The following is a 26,326-nucleotide window of genomic DNA, read 5'->3' as shown; positions in this document are numbered from 1 at the left end:
TCAACCAGTTAAATATTTATTGCTACTCATTTCAGTTTAAAGAAAATAATGCAACAATAATAGTATGGGGCATATAATACAAACAAGTGCGAGAGGTGATGGCAGGACTATATGCTTGCATGAGGATACGAGCCATGTTCAACCTACTGGAGAAATAGCCTGCCAGAACTCGAACATATTATCACACACATTTACCTACAAACAAGTCATTTAGTACATATACCTTCCATTTAATACAAAGAACACATTTTTCAAAGGCTTAATATCACATGCAAACACGATTGATCTGATTCCAAGTAGGCATATAAACACAGATAATTTGAATGTAAATAATCCCTATCAAATTGTATGGGGGATTGAACAAATTGCATTTCCATTAATAGTCCAGCCATCTAGATATTATCAGTAAACAGAATATCATTTTAGCAGGCAATACAACAAAGAGCACTGATTTGCTATAGAAAGAGCTTTTTGAGACTATTCACAAGTTATCACTATTGTAGGAAAGTCACAATTAACTGACCTATTTTGGTATTATTTTTTTTTAAAGAACTAAAGTAGAACTGCAATTCTGTTTAATATGAACAATAGTTTGATTATCACTTCATCCAGCTATGTGAACATGATTTGTAAGCAACATTTACATCTATAATCCTACAAATATAAGCCTTCTATATGAGTAATAACATTAAAACCTCCAGACAGCAGTGACAGCATCTTGCTTGAATTCACTCTTCATGGGATAGGAACTATCTTGATCACAGATAATTGTTCTCCTTTTCTATTCTTAAATTCTCATAAAAAAATAATGTTAGCTCAGTCACTTGTATATTGCCTAGGGAAAACTAGCTTTACATTAACAATCAATGTCATACTTCGTGATGCATAATTATTTATGTAGACAAAACATTGCAAGCAACATGAAGTGATCTCAAGTATTTACATATCTATATCAAAAGAAATTAGCTAGTTAACATATTATTGAGTGTCAAAGAATGAACTGTCAGGCTGTAGATGCTTTAAACTATTCAATTAGCCCAGTCAGTACAGCACACATTTTATATCCTACTCATAAATCTACACAGGGGGAGATGGGAGAGGACATTATCACAATTGTTGAATACAAGATGTATATATCTAAGTGCAGTCTTTACACAGTAATAACTGCGGCAGTGTCATTGTGTCACACTCGAAGTTTTCCTGTACACTATTTACATGAAATATAATCATAATTAGTTAATTACTATGTTGTTTAATAATGTAATAGCACATATAGCCAACAGACTCACAGTCTACTAAAACATCTATGTTGCTAACAAACACTTGGGGAATGGCAGCGAGTGAAGCATTATCTACAGCTAGTGGAGTGTTTCCATGTGCTGCCATACACATTAACAACTTGCTGGAGTTTTGGTCTGCTTCAACGAGAAATTACCCTCAAACATTCATCTTGTCTCTTTCTCGATAATCACACTCATTTATGCAGCTTTACAGCATGTAACTATTATTTGTTTACAGTACCACAAGTGAATGCCACAACAAGCTTTCTGTTAAAACAACGTCTTCACGTTCATCTGCATACAATGTACATTACAACAAAGCCATTTAAAATTCCAACACTTTTAGAAAACATTTGATCCTATATTATCTCCATCATAATGGATGGATACTCTGTGGGTCTTGTCTTTTCACATGTTGCCCAGTTCACACTTTCAGTGGGATGTAACAACTGTTTATGTCCAGCATTGTTGCATTAATCCCGTGGGCAATCCTAAGCTCGCAGCTTCCCTCAGCCCTGCGGGGTTCGATCTCCCTGTGACACTCAGGCGTTCGGAACCTCCCCAATTCCCAACACTCCCCAATTCCCTCCGCCCCGGGGGTCAGTCTCCGTACGGCACATCACTTTGGTGGATAATGGTGGGGGGACTGGGCCTGGCCCACAAACATTGCTGAAAAAATACAAAAAACACATATAAATAAATCATTCAAATAAGGCTAAACAGGCCTGGTACTAGATGAAAAATGAATGATAACTTTACTATGTGTGCACATTTTGTACAAATTATCTTTTCTGTTGATATGGCAAAATCCTTGCATAAAATATTGCAAAATTATAGTAAGTCTTTTAAATTGCTTGATTTTAGGTTGTGATTTGTACGTAAGTGCACATTTTTGTTCAATCTTTATGTCTTGATTTTAACATAATAGTACAATAAAATATGATTAAACTAAATTGTTTGATTGCTAGCCAAAATGCAAGTTGTAATAAAGTAAAAATGTTCCTGATCCTGAGGTCTCAAAGTACAATAGTTAATACTATGTGCAAGTTCTCTAATCCCAATATCAAATGGATATGCTGTTATAAGCAAACTAAAAGAGAAATAATCATATCACCCATAAAATAACATTAATCAGATACAGCCAAGATTATTACAAGATTAATGTCACAGACGGTTACAATCAGTCTATAGGTTTTTCCTGGCTTGCAGACTTTTGCTACAGAATGAGAGGCATGACATGAGCAGCTGTACTTTCACAATTCAGACTTTCTCCCCATTACAGAGCTCTCTCTGTCTGCTACAAGATGATTTAATCAAGTCTATTGAAATGGTTGGTTGGTTGTCATTTAAAGTCATAGAAAAAATCATCATATATAAGAAATCCCATAATTAGATATTCTTATTTTCCCTCCTGGTGTTTATGGTAAAAGCTGAACATTAATTACAATTCTCCACCACTGCATATAAGCATGAGTATACAGAATAATAAAATATGGATGCCAAATGGTTTATTATTTATGCACTTGTAAATGTTTCAAGTGATGACAACACAGAGTGTGAACTCCACAGGCACATGAGGCTCAGAAGAAGAAAATCTGACAGCACCATTTAGATAAGGTTTCTGCTAGCCTTAGCAGCCACACAGGGCTTATCAGTGACAGGAATGATCACCATGTGTTCGTTCACCCAGATAGCCTCATGGCTCCATAATCTTTTCATTCATTTGATATATAAAGTTCTCGAGTGACAGGAAATGTTTATAGCCATAATGACGTGTTAATACCTTCTATAAGTATAATTGTCACATTAATTTACTAGTACATTCATTTCCTTTAATTGACAACATTATTGTAAACTTTATTAACATGACATTTTGTCCTTAGACACAGTATCTCATTATGATGAATGCATGACCCTCAAAAAATACTGCAAGTAACATTAATAGCATTTAATAAAACACAACCCAGTTCTAATCATCCTCTAAACTTTAATTCAGTGACACACACATGGTGGTTTACCAGATACATCAAAAGCACAACTGAGAAAGTTAATTGGCTTGATGAAAATACCGTTTTATACCTATTATTTATCTTGTACCATAATCATTTTGTAAGGAAATAACATTTTGCACAGCTACTGCACCGCTAACATTTGCATGTGTTTTGTTGAAGCTTTTTTTCTGTCAAGAATGTTAACATTTGATAATTGATTAAGGGAGATTGCCTCAATGTTGCCAGCTTCCAATATCATATTGGCACCAGCATGCAGAGATAGATACATCTTTTTTCCCTGGCTGTGATAACTTTCTAAACATTCTTAATGATCTGTATGTCTTCAATGAGAGTGTAGTTATAAGACCAGCAAAAAAGAAATGGAATTTTCCTCACATTTTATGGGGTCTTATAGTGCTAGAATCTCATAAACTGCTCAGACTCTTTTATTTGATGTAATTTAGTGCTGTCAGACAAGAAAACACAAGAAATTCTCCTCTCCACAACAATTTTTCCGAATAATTAGGTTTGCTATTGTAGAAAATGTGCCTCGAAGTGCTGTAATGAATTAATGATTGCGTAATTAGTTTTTATTGTGATAGCTTTAAAATCATAGTGCAGGTTTCATGATTATGAGGTTATTTCTGTTCTTAAGTTTCATACTTTGTCTTTAATTTATCATTCAGCCTTGTCAGGTTGTATGCTATTATTTACTTTCCAAATTATACTTTCAACTCCGGCTCAAGTGGTAATAAAATATTTGGTTATCTATTGAAATGCCCTATTTCACTTTAAAATTCTTTAGTGTTTGAAAATCTTTTCACCTTCAGTATTTGCCCTGTGGTTGTAATTTATTCGATAGAGATAAAGATCAGACATTATCATTACTGTATCATGATTTTCACATTAAGGCTTTGGTACTGATATGAACAGGAATTACCAGTGTTTAACAAGAGTTTCTGCCAATTTATATTTCTGATCTTATGGATAATAATACTTTCTCTGTGTGTTGTTTCATTTTATTAAAAAGTTATCAAAGTCTGAATGCCGATCTCTAATGGATTTCTTAACATTCTATCGATCAATTAAGGCCTATTTTCTGAATCAGGACATCTTTAATGTTTTTTCTTGTTAAGATCACACATTTTTGCACAATCATTTAGGAAGGTTGAATGATTTCTTAATGACCATGGACCCATAGATCATATATCACCTTCTAAAACTTGTTTGTTTTTCGATATGGTTGTACCATGGACATATAAAACATTGGTTTATATATCAGTGGTTGTATACTTAATGTCAGTGTCCACACAATACAGGTCGGGCAGTATCAGTGTCTGAACTAAGAATGAAAAACGGAATGAGTTTATTGTTATAGATAGTTGAAAGTAGTGCAGACACAGTCATGTAGTTGATACATGGCAAAGAGGGATAGATTAGCAGGAATGAATAATTAATCTGGCTTAGACTGATGGTTGTGGTAGTTATGGGTAGCTGCAGGAAAATCAATGCCCCCTCCCAAGTATGTGGAGACTGTTCACACTTCAAGTAAGATAAATAGTCTAATTATCTGCTTTCATATTTGATTGGCCATTATGACAAAAAAAAAACACTTGCGAAAGAATCTCCTTCCCCATTGCAGCTTTAAAGTAAGTAATTGATATTTAATAACTTAAATGTCAAAATACTGTAGAATGACAACATCCTGATCCATTGGAGATAAAACATTTAACAACAAACCAAAAGAGCTTATTAAAGCCAAAAATAATTTTGACAAAATAACATTACACAAATACATCATTAAGATTCTCCACATAAATGTTTCTCTCTGAAGCTCATGACCATATCAGAGTGGCATGAATTATGTATAAAGCACTAGGCAGGAATTATAGGGTTTGCTGAGACATGGAAGAAAGACCAATCTTGAAGTCCTAGAAAAATACCACCCTGGAGAATTTCCAGCAAGAGGCAAGCTTTCTATGGCAAAATGACTGAATGAAATTGAATTCCCATTCTCTGCCATAAAAGCTGGTGTCTCCTGACAGACAAGAAGAGAAAAGTGATGTATAGCATGATAAACCTTCTAGTTTATCCCCAAACAACAAACACTACTTTAACGATCATATTTCTGTCTTGCAACATTTCAAACAAATCTCTCCAATAAAACCAAAATTATTCTACAAAACACTAAATCTTCAATACAGAATTATACACCAGGTGAACAGAAAAGTATAATATTAAGACTAGCCACTGGCCAGTATCAGGCATTTGCAGAAAGATGCACACTGTTACCACACAATGTTGTCAAGGCTGTTAAGTTTGACTAGAACTGGTGGTGATGGAGGATGGTGTTTGAAGTGGTGATGGCGGTGATGGTGTTTGTAGAAGTGGTGGTGTTTGGGTTGTTCACGATGGTGGTGCTGATGTTGGTATTTCTGGTGGTGTAGGTAGTGATGGTGTTTGTGGGTGTGATGGTGGTGGTGTTAGTAGTGGTGGTGTTTGTAGCTGTGGTTGAATTGGTATTTGTTGTGGTGTTGGTGATGTTGGTATGTGTGATGGTGGTGGTAGTGGCTGTACTGGTGTTTGCAGTGGTGGAGTACAGTAAGTGGTGTTGTCCTCACCCTTTTTCAAGACCTTTTTATTTTGTTATATTGGTAACTTGCAATTAGAGTGTTCTGGACAGCTAGCTATCAAGTAATTAATGGCAGTATTGTTAGTGTGCTTTATCTTTCAGGCACAGGGAAGCAGATTGAAATATGGGCTTCCCTGGATATTATCATAAATACAGACCTCTTATCACAGGAGATGAACTTCTTGAAGAACCAACAACAATCAAGCCTTCAATATGATGAGGAAGCTGATAAAGGCTATCTGGCCTCCCAACACACTGAGCAAGGTTTAAATGCTATGTACATAGAAAATTATAACAAAACTTGTAATTAATGATGATGAAATACAAAATATCTTGCAGCTTGAAGATCAGGGGAATGTAATTATTGGCATCTGTTTCCTAAGTAATTATTCTCCCAGAAATGCAGAGCACCGCCTCTCCAGTGGGAAGGCAGTAACAAGTGCTGCAATCTGCTTCTCTCTTCAACAACAACATGCTTGCCAAACACTCACAATGATCCAGATCAAATCTTGTCCCACATGTAATTATTCTCTGTTTATTAACAAGAGCTACCACAATATGTACAATAAAAGAAAACAGATTATGGTACATATCAACTGTAGAGATAATCATACTTCAATCAAAAGAGATCACAGGGTCAAAGTCTTGACTACTCAAATATATATTATAAATAACTTAAAAGTCACCTACTGATACTTAAAAAAGAAACAAATCTGACAGTAGCCATTTCAAAACTCCCCAGTAATAGCTATCCTGTTGGAAGACAACATGAAACAAGAAAAAAGCAATTATAAGATTACATGGTTTGTGGTTTATCACTGACAAAATAAGAAAGCCTTTTGAACAGAACAGAACAGAACAGAATGTTTATTTAACTTAAGCATATACAGCTCATCGTTATAAACACAAAAATAAATACACCTAATCAATTCAATATTCATAATCAAATCAATATTGCATGCATGAAAAAACCAAAAAAGAATAATTTGCATTCTATTACTTACAATCGAGTTACACAATACCACGAGAGAGAAAACTTTAAAATACTAATTTAGCAGAAGTGAATATGAGGAGGTCTGTAGGGGTGATTTTGAACCAAGTACCAGTTGAAGAAAACACTGGGCTACAACCAGACTCCACTATAAACATTAGCATTTGGCTCTAATGATTATAGCATGTGTAAACAAACACAGAGGCTGAGGCGGCAGATCCTGACACCAGATAGACCTGCAATGGGAAGGCGTTAGAAGTCCTGCCAGAGAAAATAAACATCACCAGCGGCAAAGAAAGGGAAAATGTGTATCCACCTTCAAGATTACCAACAAAGTCATGACATGAATACTTGAATCTCTGCATCAAATTGATAACAGCTTTTTAGATTTTCATTTTTAAACTTATGGTTTACAGGTGTATTAGATGCCAGTTTGGCATGTTGAACTTCAAAAGTTGACAAAACATTTGCGCCAGACTGGAGATAAACAATCTGCCAAAATAAACATAAGTCTGATGACAGAGAGCATGTGACTAGATCTCATCTGTTGGCTGTTGTAGCCATTCATTGTCCACATCTACTCAGTTTTATTACATTAACAAGCAGCAGGCAATTCTGGCCAAATAGGTCTAGATCTGTGTGGCTATTTGGGATGCCAATTCATCACAATAAATCCTGCCTGTGGGCACATCAAGCTGCAGTCTGTAGGAACAAATTACCTCAGCAAACAAAGACCAATATTGCCTTTTTAAAGCCCTCTTCTGTTGAGGGTAGACAGAAAGTTTTAAGACAATCTCAGACAGTCTTTAATGATCACATCTCATTTAAACTAAAACATTGATAATAAATTACATGTTTTTTATGTTGGAAAGAAATCTCTGAATGTTGAATCTAATGCATTGTGATAAAAGATTTATATAAAATGTCTGCCGTGAGCACAAAAGCACATTTTCCCTGTTATCTGTGCAAAGGTTCCTGCACAATTTCACAAGTAAAGCCAGTGACATTTATAAATATGCTTGAAGACAAACCAAACAATATTACAATGTAGCTAGAGAACGCCATCAATTATGCATTATTTTTTCTCGAGGCTTCCAAGATCAAGACAAGATTTGCATAAACTGGCATCTCCTCAATCTTTACAGAGTCTTAACTACAAATTATCATTTTAATGCAATTTCAGAGAGAGAGTGGTGGTGAGGGTAGCAGCTCCAGTGAGGCGGCTACAGCAGCCCTACACTGCTGCCAGGGAGGGGACAATCCATCTCCTGTTCCCTGTTATGGAAGCAATCTCCTGCCTCTCTCCCATCAATCAATTCAGGAGCAATGCCTCCAAGCACATTGGAGTAAATCAAGCCACATTTCCCATTCCCCAGTCCCCCTCATACAATATTCTATACAGGCTTGGGTTCCCATAGAAATATTCAATAGAGATGAATTGAAGCGCTGTGGAGCTCAGGCATAAAAGCAGCCTCCCTGCCTGCTAAATCAATCTGCTGAAGAACAAATCCACTGACTATTGTTTAACAAACATTCTCCACACATTGAATTTTCCTGCTCGAGAGAAAGAAAAGCAAACTTAACAAAGCAAATCATTAAAAGGACCATTTAATATTTCAGAGGTTCAGAGATACTTCATGTTCATTACAATTCAAAATATACAAAGTTAACTTTTGTCATTAATTGCAATTATGTGAGCAAGATATGAAGTGAATATACACTGCAAGTTGCTCTTGCACTGACGGGGAAACTTAAGCATTGTCAATATAGAGGGCTGTTTAAATATCCGTAATGTTGATAACTGATACATTGAAATGGATATCCAGTTGAATGTGTGTTGTTACATTTTTACCTTTCCCAAAAGTTTCTTTTGAAATATGATTTCATGTACAATTTAAAAACCAAGATATGTATAATCTATATATTATGGTACATGTCCTTATTAAATAGACGCACCTTGTTAAATCTACTCCCTTGTGTGGTAGAATTATGAACTAAAAAAAAAACGTTTATAATATTAGTTTTGTGTAGCCGATCATAGTTCAATAGGGAAAAGATATACAATGTATATAAAATACATTTATGATTAGCGGGTGTGCTAAAAACAAAATGGAGGCCAATATGATGTTTAAAGGCGGATATGCTGATTTAAAAAAAGTTTCAATCAGTTTAATAATTGTTCAAGTTCCCGAGTTTCTTTGCATCCCATACCTAACTCTCTTGAGTCCTGAAAACAAGCCAAAAAGCCCCTGAAAACCACATACAAAAAAGGCTGGTTTCAGCCTTTATCATGTTAGAAAAATTAGTTCTATTCTTAAAGAGATCCAGTAAATTTAATATTGATCTTGCAAAAAACATTTAAGGGCACATTCAAACCTCAAATCAAGATGGCTATGAGAACATCTTTCAAAAGGAAATAATTGTACCGTATGTTATTTATAAATGCATTACAAGAACTCGTGTTCTTCGAAGATTTCAAAAAAACCTGCATTACTAATTACATTTCTTTAATATCTGACAAATCTTGAGTATTCATGAAAGTGACAAACCAGAATATTATGCTCATTTGAAAGTCTAATGATCCCGCTGAGACAATCCAATATGTTGTATGATCAGTATTCAGTGGTTTCATACGATCTTTGTAAGATAATTTTATCAATATCAAAACTTGCAAACAGATCACATTTATATTTTATAGCTTTTATCATGCTCTACTACATGATAGATTACCCCCATATTTCAATAAAGCATTTAAACATTAAGTAATTGCAGAATTTAAGTTTGTTTTAATCCATCTGGAGCAGGACACATCAAACCAACACAACCATTATTTTATGGCCAATTTAACCACAGAAATCTTGACCTGTGATATCCAAATATGGTAAAAAGTTTTGTAGAGCATGTTGAAGCAATGAATGTTAATGGGGTTTCGGGGTGACAGCTGGCTCTGAGCTTTGTAAAGACATGGATAGAGGCTGTGATCACTAGGCCCTCCCCACCCCACATGTGCACTGTAATCCCCATTTCATCTCACTCCCAGCTTTATTGAGAAGCCTTCTCTCATTTCCCCTGACACTTCTATGGAAGAAACTCTCTTTTATTAAACCTAGCAATAATGTGTATGCATGCTACAGGGCAATAATTCACAGTCACTGGACATAATTAATGAAAACTGATTTGACAATAATTAAAGTTGCAAATAAGAATCGGGAGGGCTAATAAAATTAAATTAACCAGGATTATTTTCATTTTTAATGTTGAAAAAGCCCCACATTTTAATGCTCCTAATTTGTTTAAACAATGTCAAGAGAAGTCAGTTTATATGTATATATAATGGCTATAAATTTCTGGAAAAGGAAAAGGTTATGACACAGAGAAAATCTGCATGCAGCGAAACATGTAATGTCACTTTCATTTACTTATATCAATCAACCTAGCTGTATTCCGGCAAATATAGGACTGTCATTTCTAGAGACTTGTTTGGAAAATGAAACAAGACAAAGATGAATTATGCTAGACAGAACTGTTTTAAAGTAATAAATTTGTCTAAAGCTGCTTTATCGACTGCCTGGGGACAATGCTTTACTATTATTTCATCGTCTAGCCATTTCTTCCAAGGAAAACAGTGTCATGGCAGGCTTCTAAAATGTCTGATAGCAAGAGGCATACTTCTGTAACCTGGTAATATAGTTTTATTTCATGTGAAGTGCGTTCATTTTTACAATATATATGAAACTCCAGAGAGCTTAGTGCCATGTTTTAACATGTCTTTGTTCTCCCTGTAGGCCTCAATCGTCAAGACTGGCATCACTTATTTTCTGCTGAAACATCACCCCTTTACAGGGTTTTTTCAGCCCAAAATGGGAAAAGGCCTGACCTTATCAGTTTGGGAATTTTTAACGCTTAAAAGATTCAAATTGGGAAATCTGAACATGGACACTTCAAGCTCATTTATTCAAATAATGGAAGATTGACTTCAATTTAAAACAAACAGAACTGTTTTAAAAATACTGAACTTTAACATGAGCACAATCATTAGCAATGAATCCATGACTTTTTGGAGATTTTTTTTCTTCGTTGGGAAGTTACAAGTAGTAGAAATTTGGCCTAAATGTAAGAAGGTGAAAAAGTGTGCCATGTCTTATTAAAAAATGTCATATATTACGCACCTTATAATGGAGAAAAAAGGTGATGCAAAACCTTATAATTGATGAGTTAATAAATAAGGCCGTCAGCTCAGTTTAATAATGTTGCTGGCAAAGATCTGTCAAACAAGATGCATGCTTTATTGAATTTAGTGTGGTAATTAATTTTACTGCAAGCAGATGAATTTTCTGATTATATCTTTCAAGCAGATGATAACATCTCTTCAAATCATATGGAAAACAGCTTAATGTGTTTATATTTTACAGCAGCAAAAACTATCCCAAGCTTTTCTCACTCTTTTATTCATATTGCAACCATAAAAAAATAGGCAACAGATTTTTTCCATCATTTTTCTTCCAGTAAATCTCACAGAAACACTTGATTTACATGTTCATACTATAAGTATAAACAAAGCTTAATCTATCTCTCTAAAATCTTTTTCCAAGATACATAACAGCAAAAAGCCCCCTGACAAAATATCCGGCAAGTATGTCTGGTATGTGTATGTTCAGAGGAAATATTTTCTTGCACCAGTGGTAATCAGTTCTGTATACTTCATATCACCAGTCTCCAGGAAAACTCCACTATCTCAGAGAAATATTAAACAACCCAGCTTCCAGAAATGAAATCAATGTTTATTTAAGTAAATATTTAAATCAAAACATATGTTACATGAGAAAATGTTTGCACAAGGTTGCTGTGCTTTATTTTATCAATAGAGCGACATGATTGAATCTAGCTGCATAATGAGTGCATTTTTAATTATCAATGTGGTATTTGACATTTTGCATAACAATATGTGTATCATAATAACAGGCTTCACGAGGTTTATGTTTGAATCTAGGGAACAGGAGATTGCCTAATTGAGGTTTTAAATTATCATCTAATCATATACAATCAAACTTTGTTTAAATAGTGTGAAAGCCCCCAAGTCAATTGAATATGATATGAGATTGTTATCCATTATGTCTATTGTGTTCACACAGCCATCACATGCTATATCAGGTAATGTGAGATTTTATTAATTAATTTCACTTATGCACAGATTATATGGGACAACCTTCATACTTGGATTAAATAAAAGAGAACATTTGAAGTGAACAAAACTTCAAATGGAAACCTTTTTTTCCTTATACTGCATGAAAAAATAATATTAAAATTTTGTTTTATATAAAAGAATTGAAAACTACATTAAAGGCCAGTTAATTACGCCAGGGGCCTGCTATATGTTCACAAAATAAAAACAATTATTGAGTAGATAAAAACAAGTTGCTTTTAAATTAAACATCTAAATCTCTAAATTATATGACTATGGCTTACCACTGTAGGGGTCATATACAGGTGAGAAGCCCGGAGGTCCCTGGAGCGGGGCCCCTGTCTGGAGCCCTGGCCCAGGTTGCAGAACGTGTGTATGGTGGTGTGTGTGCACATGCCGCTGGGTGGGCGGAGAGTTAGTAAAATCCCGGTGTTTATCATACACACTTGTCGTTACATCCCCAGCAACCGATTTTATAGGCCCAGGAGAGGAATTCCTAGATTTAGGACGTCCCTTCTCAGACAGTTCATGGATTTTGTGCATGTTGCTGTAATATGGTCCATTATCACTCCCACCCTTCTTCACATCACTCTCACTTAGTGGTGGACCTGGTTTCTGAACAATTCTTTCTTTCCCCTCTTTCTCATCACCCTCTCCAGGTCTGTACCCCATCTGAGATGGGTGAATGTACTGATTACCAGGAAAGTTGCCTATCAACGCTGGGTTCACATTATGATTGCGATACATCGGGTCCATACCCATGTATCCATGCGGGTTCTGCATGTATTGGTAGGAGGAATATGGGCTGTAGTTTGGGGACCCTGGAATACTAGAGGAACCAACAGATGAACAAGGACTACCAGACTTTGAACTGCTGCCACCAGGTCGCTTCATTTCTGGATTTCTTGTTGGTGTCTCTGACCTGTGTTTGTCTGGTACAGGTGTCCTTGACTTTTCATCTGTTTGTCGATTGTCTGAATACTTTCCTGAACTAGAATCCCTTGAATCACGAGAGTCTTTCACTTTGTCTGTATTGTTAATGTCTCTACTAACAGTACTGTCTTTTTTCATATCACTTCCAGGCCTACAAGAATTAAGAACATTTCTAGTATTGTCAACTATGGGTTTAGTACCAGGAGCCTTAGTTGTCAAGTTTTCAGGCCTACTTCCCTCACCTTTTCTAGCTAAATCCATTTTCTTTCTTTCTTCGATCATTTTTTGCTCTTGATACATTTTATGCCTCCTCATTTCTTCTGCCCTAATTCGTTCATAGTCTTGTCTCTTGTCCATTTCATTCTTAATATCTATGTTTTCTTTTAAAATCTGATGGTTTTCATTCTGCTTCTCTCTTAAAGCTTGATCTTTTTTCTTATCATCACTGGACTTTGCACTATCATTTCTCTCTTGCACATTGCCTTGGTTGGGTGAGATCATAGGTTTTGGAATATTCAGTCCTTCATCTTTTCTACCTCCTGGCCCTATATTCTGAGCCTTAGCTCCCTCTGGACCCCTACTCTGTTCCCTTTCTGGACCCTGGCCTTTCCCCGCACTGGGTGTACCATCTCTCTCACTCCTAGACTGGTCACCTTGTACTCTCCGCTGCTCCTCCATCATTCTCATGTAGTTCTGGTCCATAGGTTGTGGGTACCAGCCATTGGCCATGTACTGGTATTGAACATGCTGGGGGAGAGACTGGATGTACATGAGGTTTTGCTGGTACATCATCTGGTACTCGTGCATCTGCTGGGGTGTCATGTTGCCGGGTGGGGGGCCGGACATGTGCTGAGGGGGAGGGGCTGGGCCCTTTGGCCGGTTCCCGTCCTTGTCTCCATCAACTTTCCTCTCTCCCTTCCCAGAGTCTTCCGGCTGTTTTTCTTTGTTTGGAGTGAGCTTGGGAGCTTTTGATTGGTCAAGCCGTTGGCTAACATGTTGAGGTGCAGAGCTTGGCGTGTTACTCTGGGAATTTGGCACCTTCTGGCCAGGAGACATATTGTTCATGCCATAAGGACTCTGTCCATAACAATTATACATGCCATAATGAGGCGTCATCTGGCCTTCAGTTGTGTTAAGGATGGGTTGCTTGGCCTTCTCCTCTTTCTTACTAGGTGCCACATCCTCTTTTTGTTTCTGCGGACTTGTGTCTGAGGGAGCAACTGGGGAGGCAGACTCATTGGCATCCGAGATATCAGAATATGCTGGACTCTGAACATCATCTGACACTGGCACCTTGTCTGGGGTATTCACCTGAAGAGGCGAGTTGACCTTCAGCAGGTTAGGATTTTGACTTTGCCTTGCATGCATGTCCCCTAGTTTATGTCCATGTGTAGTCATATTGTGAGATCTATGTGCATCAATTGGTCGAGACCCATCTTTAGACAAATCTTTTCTCTGTTGTTCAGTTTGCCCTTTAATTGGCATTGGATTTGGTTTAATCACACCTGTTCTGTCTATCTTTATAGTGGGTTGTTCAGGCCTACTTTGCGCCCCATTCTGACCATTGTTACCATCCTTTGTCTTTTTCTTTTGTGACTTTTTTCTGTCTTTGTTCAAGTCTACTAAAGCTGGGTTTACATTTTGTGGGTCACCCATGATGGTAGGTTTAGGCTGAATTGGCTTTAACTGAGGGGACATTTGAGTGTGCGACATGACCGGAGTGAGGCTGGAGTGGGTCACTTGCACGTTTGACAATACTGTATGCGGTGGAGCAGGCACTATTGGGCGATTGGGTTTGCTCACTCTTCCTGAGTCAATTGTAATTTTGGGTTTTATATCCACAAGGGGCTTACTCGTAACAGTGTTAGTGTCGCCCTGAGATACTGTTGCTATGGCATTTAAGGAAGATGACTGGGTTAATGCTGCTGAAGACTGTGATGAAGATAGAGGTGAAGATTGACTAGCTACATTTTGCACAGAGTTTGGAGAAGGTTGACTAGACACTGGTAATCCAGAATTAGTATTACTACTATTTCCACTTGATTTTGGTCCATTACTTTGTGCCTTATTTGCTGCATTTTCATTTTGAGTTTTTGAACCCTTACTTGATTCTTTGTCTTTCTTTTTACTAACACTGGTATTATCACTCTTTGAATCATTCTTATTTCCGCTGTCTTTTGTGTCATTACCTTGCACATTATCTTCCTTATCACTTTTCTTGTTGGAAGCCTGGTCAGACTTATCAGTTTTTCGGTCATTTGAATCTGATTTATCCTTGTCTTTCTTGCTATTGCTCTCCTTCTTAAATTCCTTTTCTTTCTTCACAGAGTTTTTGACCACACTAAGAGGAATATCCTCACATTCCATATCTTCCTTGGCATCCTCAGTTGGTGCTCCATTACCGGAATGAGCATGTGACTGATGGTATTTCAAACCATTAATGTTTTTATATTTTTTGTTGCAGTTTGGTTCTGGGCACTCAATGTATCCATTAGCATCAGTTGGTGGTGTTTCAGCATTAGGAGTCGGGGCTTGTGACCCCGGGGCTTGTGACCCTGATCTGCTTCTCTTTGAAGACCTCTGTTCTGCTACTGATAAGTCAATATCTTGTGGGCGGCCCTTCCTTTTCAGCCCACCAACAGAAGATTCTGACTTGGCAGGGCTAGGAGGGGCAGTGAATGTTTGTGCACTGCTGCCTCTGCGGCCCTTCCGGAGTGTCCTGGTGTCCTGGACAGGAGTGTTTGCCGCACCTCGGCGCTTTCCACGACCTTTGGGTGTCCTTGACTCCAGCTCTGAGGTCGGGGATTCATTGTTGAACCTGAAACGATCAACGAATAATTGCCATGCGTATCAATCAATAAAGTCTGATTTCTAAAAAGAAGCCTATTTTCAAATAACAATTTCAATCCATCTGTCAACATTAATAATGATATGTGTAAAAAGACACTGGGCTGAGCTTAGTAATCTGTATAGGCTTTATTATTTTATGCACAACAAAACATGTCTGACAAATATTTGTTAAAAGGCCAGTCAGAGGATATGGTTTTGTTTTATTTAGGAATTGTAAGGAAATTTCTCTCCTATTACAAATTGGCTCCAGACTATCGGAGATCTCAAGATTCTGCCAATTTTCTCTGTAGAGAAATTCTCGACTGGGGTCTAACTCCAAGGGCCTAACTCCCAGCACTGGTTTCATGTAATTATGCCAATTCTAAATGAAAACATGGCTTTTCTCAAGTTCCACTTAATTTACATAATTAATGCAAAACCTCCATTCACCATGTTTCAATCAGTATGTTGTTACCAATATCATTTTCTTCCATTTAACATCTTATTGATCAAGACCTGCTACCCCCCCCCCCCCCCCCCTCTTTCCATTACTCATACAACCGATTAATCCCATGATTTTTTTGTGTGTCATGCATATAAATTAAATTTATAATTAATTTATAGTTATAATATCAACCTGCACAATTCAAGATTATTTAGTGTGGTTGTTCATAGCCTATAAACTTGGGAAATTGCTATTGACAAAGTTTACACAAAGCAATTTCCCAAGTTTACACTAATGCACCAACAATATGCATTAATTATGTCTGCTTTTATGTATGCTCATCAGATAAAACAGAAACAACTTTTGTGCACTCACTAACACATGAAATTCTTCCACTGAGTGGAGGATGAGATAACATGGTATTGTATGTTCATGTATCATATGACATCAAATGTGCAATAATGTGCCATTACCAAAATAATCATTCAAGCAACTATAGCATGCAGCTAAAACACTTCATCAGCAGTGACTTGACAGAAATCATTACCAATGGACACTTAATTAGTTTTTAATTGGGGCTATATAGTGCCATATATTATGAACCAGGTGCCTCTCATTTACCATCAGAATTAAAAACTAGTAAGTATGGCTGGCTAGATATGCTTAATGCCTTAATGGGTGGTAACTTTATCCCACATTGGCAAGCTATAGCTTCACAACCAAACCTGTTGATAAGAGGGAGATAGTATTTCATCCAACTAAACAAACACCTCTAGTTGTATCAGATATCTTCTCTAAACACTGGCTTAACATTATTTACATAATTATGACTGGAGGCAGTTTAAACATTACATGATAAAAGTGGCAATTCAGAAGTACACTGTACATGGAATGGACATGACAGGCCAAGAACTCGACTACAGCAAATGTTAAAAAAATGTTTCAAACCTTGAGCTTTGTTCACTTTCTCAGACATGGCTTAAACTACATGTAAAAGGCTTATGTATTTTAAACCATGTTATATACATACTGGCACACATATCAGTTGTACAAAAGGTCCCCGACCATTTTAATTAACTTCAGTTGGCCTGGTATGATGACTGATAAATACCAATTTGACATTGCCGCTATATATCGCTTTATCTATTTATTCAATAATGTGATAAACTTGTTGGCTATTTTAAATGCCGAATATTATTTTTAAGTCCTGTTTTGACTGTGGAAAGTAGGATAAACAGAATCTTATATGAATCAATCCAAATATCTGAATAATGAAAAACACTGAGTTTTCTCTCCGTTTCATCATTAGAAAGAAGTATGCCTTGAGGTGTTTTTATGTAGAAGATTTATGAAACTATTTCTCTACATAGCTTTAGCTAATTAAATGTAATATTCCCACATTAACTTAACAGATTAAATGTGGTAAAACATGAATGTTAGATGATTAATTTATGCATTTATCATGCTTGAAAAAAAGAATAAAAACCTGTTTAAATGTTTCATTGCTAAACAAAGCATAAAAAAACGTTAAGAAAATACAAAACTAATTAACTTTTATCAAATTCTTGTTTTCATGACTTCACAGAATAGTTCCATAACAAGATTTAACCAACCGCCTGTTGAATTATGTTTGGTTTGTTTTCAGACCCAAATTATCTTTATACGACAAGTTTGCTTTATTGACCTATGCCTGTGGCAAATCTGTAAACTATTAATTAAATACAACTGCCAAGTAAAAGAGCCATAAAACCCCAAGAAGACTATTGACATTATCAAATATTTGTATAACGAAGAGTTTGCGATAAACCATCGATAAAGGCAAATAATATAAATAACTCAATAACATTCTAAAACCTTTTCAACACAATCACCAGTCTTTTAAACACAAACTTTATTGGGATATTTTAGTGTCATTGTTATCATAATGAAAACATGAAACAAGATTGTGACATAGTAAATGTTCCAGTATACTTTTAACAATACAGCAAGCCCTTCTTTACTTATAGAGGAGATATTCAAAGTGTCGTAGTTTACTTAATCATATGATTAAGATATATTTGTAACAAAGTAATTGAATTGATGAAAGCGCTGTTTAAATCAAGAGCAAGCTATTCTGAAGCTGTATTCTGTTATCAACAAGGGACACCTTCACAACAATCATTCTCTGAGGGTCACGCTAAGGCAGCCACGATCAATAACCCGGCTTAATGGCGTGCTAAACATGTCAACTTAAATTTGATACATATTTATGCGAGCATGAAGCAAGACAGAAAAGCGAGTAGATGACATTAGGCCATAAATGGACAAAAGTGGGAGTGGAGGATGTCTACACTAACTTGTAGGACAGAGCACTTCACCCTGACTGAACACTTAATTAATTATTCTGTTTATACATAATTATGACACTTGTTAAGCTAACTTCCCATCCATTCAATGATGATTGTAAAAAGAAGACCAATGAATTAACCTCATCTAAGATTATGGATGAGACCAGACAGTCATCTCATGATACAATTCTTTATATCTATAAAACTTCATGACATTTTTAATGATGTTTTGATATTTTTGAATACAATACAGATACTTTCCAGTACAAAGACAACCAGAAAAACCAAACTCTCATAATCTATAGCCATCTTTAATAAACAAATATGTGTTGAAACAGGAAACCACAGTCACATCCTTGTTCCCTGTTTAGTTCCTAGCCAGTCTGGTGCATATAACCTACACACAGAGTAACATCCTTGCCCCCCCCCCCCCCCAAAAAAAAAAGCTGCTCTAATTTAATACATACATTTTGTTACTGGAAATAAATCATTAATCTACAGATGTGACTTCCTTTTACAAACGATATAAACAGATGGGTGTAACATAACTGTATAAAGTTTATTTGTTATGATGTTATAAAAACTCATATCAATACACCAAGGTTGTGTATTGATACATTTCGAGCTTGTGTATTGATACATTTCGAGCTTGTGTATTGATACATTTCGAGCATGTGTATTGATACATTTCATAGACCATGTGTACTGGTACAGTGTCAATAGTCCTTGTATGGTCTCATCCCTATTTTAAAGGCTGAATGTTATCTTCACCTATAAAAACAAACTTCTCTTTCTTTTTGAAGTCAAAATAAATGTCAGATGTTTATGGGGTTTTAAATAATCATTATTTAACCATCACAACAAAGCATTCTTATATGTATATATATATGTATAAGAGTGTCACTTTAATTATTATAGATTAATAAACCAATTCCACAGTAGAACATTTAAATCATTCTCACAATTCAATCATGTTTTCATACATTATTTTCAGATCTTAAATAATTATTAGACACATACATAGAAAAATAAAAAAAATGACCATATAAGACATACAAATGATTTCAAACACTAAATATATACCTCTAGCAACTTGTACCACATTTTTTTGTAATTTTTAACATAAAGCCAACAAGCAAATACTTGTAACTCTGTTTCCATTCCATTAGGGAATGACTCATACATGAGAAATGAGTTTAAACTATTTCGCTTTAATGGCTTTTCAATTCATCTTAAAGCCTGAGCACTTTACTTATCAAAAGTTTTACATCTATTTTACCAGCTAATTTTATACATTCAATGTATGTGTATATCTAGTTTGGTGCATATATAGCATCAATCATGATATCATCTAATGCTCACTACATATTAACATTCCCATTACAGGTACTTAAGCCTTAGATATGTTTTCAAAAGCACGCAGGTTTTACACTTCAACTCACTTTTCAACAATTCCTATTTGATTATAAATCAAACATTTGTTTATTGACATTTTTTCAGTGCAGAAAATGATACAAAGCACATGGCTTGCTGGGATGATGAACCTGATCAATGTTGGAATTTTGGTTCTTTTTTATCCTAATACTTTAAATAAAAAAATATATGATAAATTGGAAGATTAATAATTACACCTGTAATAAAAGTTTAAAACATTTTTTTTAGAAAATTCTTGCTAATGTTGTCTGTTGGTTTGTTTTCACAGAATATTACTGCCTTTCATCAATTTCTAACAAGTGATCTGGCAACTTGTTTAAGCATCAAGAACACTTTCAAGTAATAAAATATTTTTTCCATCATGTAAATTCTACAAATTGTTGCATACCGACCAAGCCATGTAATCAATTCCCCATGAAAGACTATACAGCAAAGAAAATTGATTAAACAGCTGCTTCTAGTTTATTTCAATGCCGAGCACTTGGCTATCAGCGAGCTGAAGACTCGGCAAGCTTTATCTCGGGGCTGTAATCTCACGATCCACTGTACCATGTAAAATTTCATTTTGACTGCCTCTTTATGAATCAGCACATAGTTGAAAAATATTTGTTGAAAGATATCAAAGAGTAACTAAATACTCTTTCATAGCAGTGTAATAGCCTTTGGGAACTGGTTCATGTTATTTTGGTGTATAACAAATAAATAGCTGTTCTAAAGTAATATTTAAGATTAGCAATAAATTTTTCTGTCAATTCATTGAATGTTTGAATTGACAAGTTGCATGAAATGCTATAGGCACAAGGCAGGGCAGATTATTCCTTTAATCCCCTTTCTCTTTATGAGATTACAAAAGATTAATTCATATTAAACAGCCTTTTATTGAATAGCTTTATAAAACCAGAAAGTGAATATAAAGGGTATAATCACTGCAAGACACAAACATTGATATACATTGTCCATTACCTATATACATTGTCCATACATTATTCTATCATAAAAAATATGTGTTCAAGTGAATATGGTATGGGGAATTGCTCTATCTGACTGAATGTGTACCATGAGTTTCTCACTGACATACCTGGGTGGTGCCCAGTCGTGCCGCGTGGCGTCCAGCAGGGTACCCACATATGTCTTGCCACGCCACGTAACGTTTACCACCAACACACCTGTAACAGACACACACAGGCGTGTTCATTTATACACTCACCATCATGTGATAACAACCTCACAGGGGCATATTCAATCATATCCCCACCATGTTGTAATAACTACACTACAATGTAGCCAGATCAGTCTAATGGTGCTAATAGTTATTGTGGTTTAAGTAGTTTTTGTTATCATTGTTACAAGGAACGCCTCATTTTTTTTTCATTAGAAAGGCAGACAAATGCTGACCATTCAGTCCCTTCGATAAAATATATATTTAGAAACAGAATTGTTTGACTGCAAATAAAACTACGGACTGAATTTGTGACAATAACTGAAAATGTAATGAATGTATTGATCTTAAAATATTTCACTGTATACCCTGGTTGGTAAGAAAAGAAGGCCTCAAAGTAAATGTTTCTGGAAAGGTTGTGATTGATAAACCTCGAGTTTCATTTCAAAAATGTTATTACATTTCTGTGTAAAAATAACCATATAAAGTGTCTATATATACTATGTGACATAAGTACTTTTCTTCTTTTAAGTGGCAGGAAATAACTTATGTGAGATTGTTTTCATAAAAACCTTCCTTAAATGTCTTCTTGTTCAGTGAGTAATTTCTTAATTTTATTTCATGAAAATTACACAATGAAATACTAGATTGGTTTTATTTGTCCACCCCACAAGGGGAATGAACTTTACCCACATCAATGGACCATTAAACACAGAGCAATAAAACATTAAACACAGAGCAATAAACCACCAGCTCTCAGCTTTTATATCCATATGAGATTGAAATGAAAAGATTAAGAGAACTTCTAAACATGGAAAACTCATATAGTCTAAAGAGCTTCACTAAGTACACTGTATATGGTTTCTTACATTAAGAAAATTAAGCTTCTAACATTCAGTTCCTATTACAAATACCAATTGAACATTCAGGCAAAAAAAAACACATTCATTTTCCTTTTTACATTTTGCCGCTCTTACAAATACTGCGATTAATTCAGATTGAGGAGTCTCACCATTTTCTGACTCGTGCCATACGATGCCCTCGAGGGTCACGTTGGTTCCAGGCTCACAGGGGCCGAGGCAGTCTGGGTCCGTCACCACGGCAGCATCCCTCGTGGACGTGGAGGCGTCCTGGCTAGTGCCTGGGGTCACTGACATGTGGGAACTTGCCATCTCGACCTACAGTATTCAATATACAGCCTCATCAGAAGCCAGCTAGCCAAAAGGTTAAAGTCAACTGTAATAATAAAAATATATGAATAATTGAATCTATAAGTTAGACCTTAGCTGATATATAATAAGAACTAAATGTATGTACAATCTTATTATTGTCAGCGCATGAGTTAATGATTAACAGAAACCTACCAGGGTAAAAGCATTAACTGTCTTATTTAAATATATTACTTAAACACATTTCTTCCTGTGTGGTTTTGAGAAATGTATTCAATCTGTTGTTCACAGTTCAATGTCAAACTGCATTTATAATCAAAGAAAGCCAAGACCAAATATTGATGTTAATATGGACTACAACAACCCAGTAAATAATATCAAATTGTATACATGAAAGAGGGGGCAGGCTAAGGACTCCAGAATAGTTTGATGTTGGGTATGCTGCGCGATGTTGTGTAATTACAAATTAAAGGTTATAAGTGAATTGTAGAAAATAGCCTCTCAATGAATAAAATCCATGTAGGATGAAAATATGTATATAGTTATATATCTGCCTGTTGATTTAAAATCTGATTGTCTCGCTACATGTGTAGTTATTTATATTACAAGCAGCTCTTTCACAGAGAAATTCTTGTGAGAATATTGGTTTCCTTTTGTTTTACATATATACTTTTTATACAAGAATTATCAATCACAATACTGTCTTAAACGTTCTATAGTGTTACAATAGTTTTATGCTCTAAAACTAGAAGCAATGTTTTTGTTAGGAAAAACACTGATGTTTTACTAGAGAGAGTATTAGGGAGTCTGCATTTATGGGTGTGGTGATAACTTCCCCCAGTTCATATAACTGTGCCATAGTTGACTCTTGACAATCACCACAAGTTATAAAGCCAAATCTCATCCAGGTCTATTTTTCTTTCATCTTCAACAATCCAACAATCCAAATATTTTATCAAGTATTAAGCTTAATTTACAACAACCTTTGTTAAGTGCCACAAGGCGCTATCTCTGTTTGTTTGACTAATGTGAAAGCCTATTTCAGAATGAAGGCATGAAATGTTGATATCGTATATACAGGATTTTATCTTATGAAAAATTGGCACATCTTTTATTACCTGAATACCAATAATAACAGGCCTATAAGGCTATTTGAGCAGAGAGCTGCTAATTTAATCTGCACTTCAATCAGCCAAGAAAAGGAGCATTTTTAACAGGCTGGTAAATTTTATCTAATCAGGCAAATATTGCTTGGTCGGGCAATCATTATTAGATATATTACAACAAGAATAGGAAACTTGTTATACCATGTTTACCAAGAAGCAACAAACAGGGAGTCTCCATGATGGATGCGTTATGATGAAATATTCATTTCGCAAACGCTCATAAAGTGATTTAATAATATGTATAGCGTGCGCCTTAATGCACTCAAGTGAATTTACTTTGATATATCTTTTTTTAACTGCAAATCAAGACAGTTCAATTTCAGTTTCCGTATCCAAAAAACAATATATAAGTACGTGAAAAAAAAATTACATTTGAAATGTTTACCGTATGTAAGCTGTTCAGTAAAATTCAGAAAGAGGGTTTTAATAATATTTTAATGAACTCATTGCATTTTTGGTGAGCTGGGCACATAAACTTTGATTAAGCACAAATTAAAGTAGTCTTTGGGTGTTTGCTTTTTGAATTGGTAAACAAGACATAAAACACACTGGTTCTTTTGTTGTAAATATTGCTTAATCCGGCAAGTTTCACCAGCAAAACCAGAACAAGAATCTGAATACTTTTTCTTCTAAACACAGACTCTGTCTATGACTTAACAAGCAGATTTGAGATGCATGTTTTTGTGTGTGTTTTAAGCATTTCATTCTCTTTTGTTTTTAATGTTGTTTTTCATCCTGAAATATAAAATTTTATAAGAAATACAGTAATATTTCCACTCAAGCCCCACAATGAATATTAGAGTTAACATTATTTCTGGTTGGAAGAGAGGTTTTTATAATGAGGAAAGCATTCTTGTCATAAAAATGGATAATGGTGCGTATAATAAATTAGTCTGGCTGTGTGCCAACCAGCCATCGAAGCAAACCCGCATTTACAAGTCAATACGGCAAACGGAGGTTACAGATTACAAATGAAAATGATCGTAAATATCAGGACGATTAAAATGGAAATAATGTTTCTCTTTCTCAGGGTAATTTCAATGAAGTAACTTAATAGCAAAGAAATCAGATTAATTACATATCTAAAGTACTTACACCATAATTAAAATAGATAAGCAGTGAAGAAAATAGTGATCAAGATTGCGTCTAGTATGAAGTATAATAAATATAATATGCTATTCTGCACCCTGCAAAATGAAGTTACATTACTTTAATTCCAACAGTGATGAAACGGTAGTCTAGACAGTAGACACTAGGAAAGTTTTCTTACACATGGTTAACCTATGTGATCACACTTGAATGCTACATACCTTTTCTTTGTCCACTTTCATCTTTTTTATAGGCATAGAGATGTCATCTTCAACTTTGGCATTAAATTCATAAGGATCTGGCATACAATCCTTTTTCCCCATTGCTGTTTCACCCAGTTTAGGTTCCATGGATTTGGCTGACTGGTTGAACGAGTTGTCTATTCCATTTAAACTGGAAGGCCCTTGAGTCGACAATTCGCCCTTCGTTGTCACCTTGCTTTTATCCTTTTTGTTTGCCGATGACTTGGACTTTGGTGACTTTTCTTTATCACTGAATAGAGACAATTTACCAGCTTTTTCAGTGAACATTCCATTTGCACTCTGGCCAGTAGTTTCAGTCTGGTCTTTACATGAATCACTTTTTAAATCAGATTTTGTAGATATATCTTTTTTCTGCTTTTCAGTTTTATCTACATTAACATTTTTACGTTTAATTTTCATTTTCAACCCTTTGTTGTCAACTGTGGCATGATGTTCAAATGAACTCATGTTTTGCAATGACAAAAACACGACAACTGAATCTGACAAATTTCCTTATTACATTGGAAATTTGAAACGAGAAAATAAAACCAAAACATGTGTCAAATGTTGTAATACTCAATGAAAAACATTGAATACATATCCAAATACAAAGTTATAATGGAAGTCACACCAAAACATTTTTAATAACCACTGCATGAAATGTTACTGTTAGTAGTTAAATTTAATTATGTCATTAAATTGCAATTAATTTCCACTTAACAACTGTGTTGCTGTCAAAATCACTACAATGAAATTGCTCACAGGATAAAAACATTTTGTCTGGTGTAATTTTATTTTTTTTCTTGAAACAAAACAGTATCCAGAAAAACAATGATCCAACTACATCTCTCTTCTCTGTCTGCAACCGCGTACAACTACTACTCTCAAGTTGCGAATCTCACGTACGCCCAGATTTCACACGAGTTGGATATCCGATAAAACTTACAAAATAACGAAAATAAAATGAACAAAAACTCACGATTAACTCTGCTGAAGCTGTGTCTGACATTCAACAATAAATTGGTCCATAGGCTTTAGAACTTCCATGATTTAATTGTCCAAAATAAGCTAAATATGCACAAATTTCCGTTTCGTTTCTTTGTTCTGAAGTTGTACACCGACAGCGAACAGGTCAATTTACACACAAACTTGGAGCCAATCGACGGTCAGAGCGAATCGCTTCTTAACCAATGAAATCGCACGTTTCTCTGACAGTTTACAATGCGGAGCGAAGTGAGATACCGTATGTGTTCAAATAAAGAAAACTGGATGTAAATGATTAAATATTTTAGCCAGAGGGAGAGGTTATTTTATCTTTAATCTTTAAGCCTGGGTCTTCAGCGACCGTGAAGTTAAAATACTTCAGTAGTTTATCTAATATTATTCGATTATTTGTACTGTATTATCACTAATTAGTTTATTGACTAGTATAATAATTTAAGAACAAATATTAATGG

General features: G+C 35.3%; 1 protein-coding gene across 2 annotated transcripts; it reads right to left on the bottom strand.

The window, feature by feature from the left end:
- On the bottom strand, positions 1 to 25,992 carry LOC128227731 (zinc finger protein 608-like). Of its 2 annotated transcripts, XM_052938532.1 has the most exons (6): positions 25,849 to 25,992; positions 24,849 to 25,119; positions 22,216 to 22,381; positions 21,123 to 21,210; positions 12,361 to 15,827; positions 1 to 1,949 (listed from the first exon to the last, which is right to left on the bottom strand). In XM_052938532.1, exons 2-6 carry the CDS (start codon positions 24,975 to 24,977, stop codon positions 1,900 to 1,902), a joined length of 3,900 nt encoding a protein of 1,299 aa, XP_052794492.1. In that variant the 5' UTR covers positions 24,978 to 25,119; positions 25,849 to 25,992; the 3' UTR covers positions 1 to 1,899. The 2 variants fall into 2 exon arrangements, with proteins under 2 accessions (XP_052794492.1, XP_052794491.1); XM_052938531.1 differs by lacking the exon at positions 25,849 to 25,992 and having other exon boundaries at positions 24,849 to 25,809.
- Between the last annotated feature and the right edge of the window lie 334 nt (positions 25,993 to 26,326).

This window comes from Mya arenaria, chromosome 3 (assembly GCF_026914265.1).
Source record: "Mya arenaria isolate MELC-2E11 chromosome 3, ASM2691426v1".
NCBI lineage: Eukaryota > Metazoa > Mollusca > Bivalvia > Myida > Myidae > Mya > Mya arenaria.
Note: the sequence above shows the minus strand (reverse complement) of the source record. Positions and strands in the feature narration are given on the sequence as shown.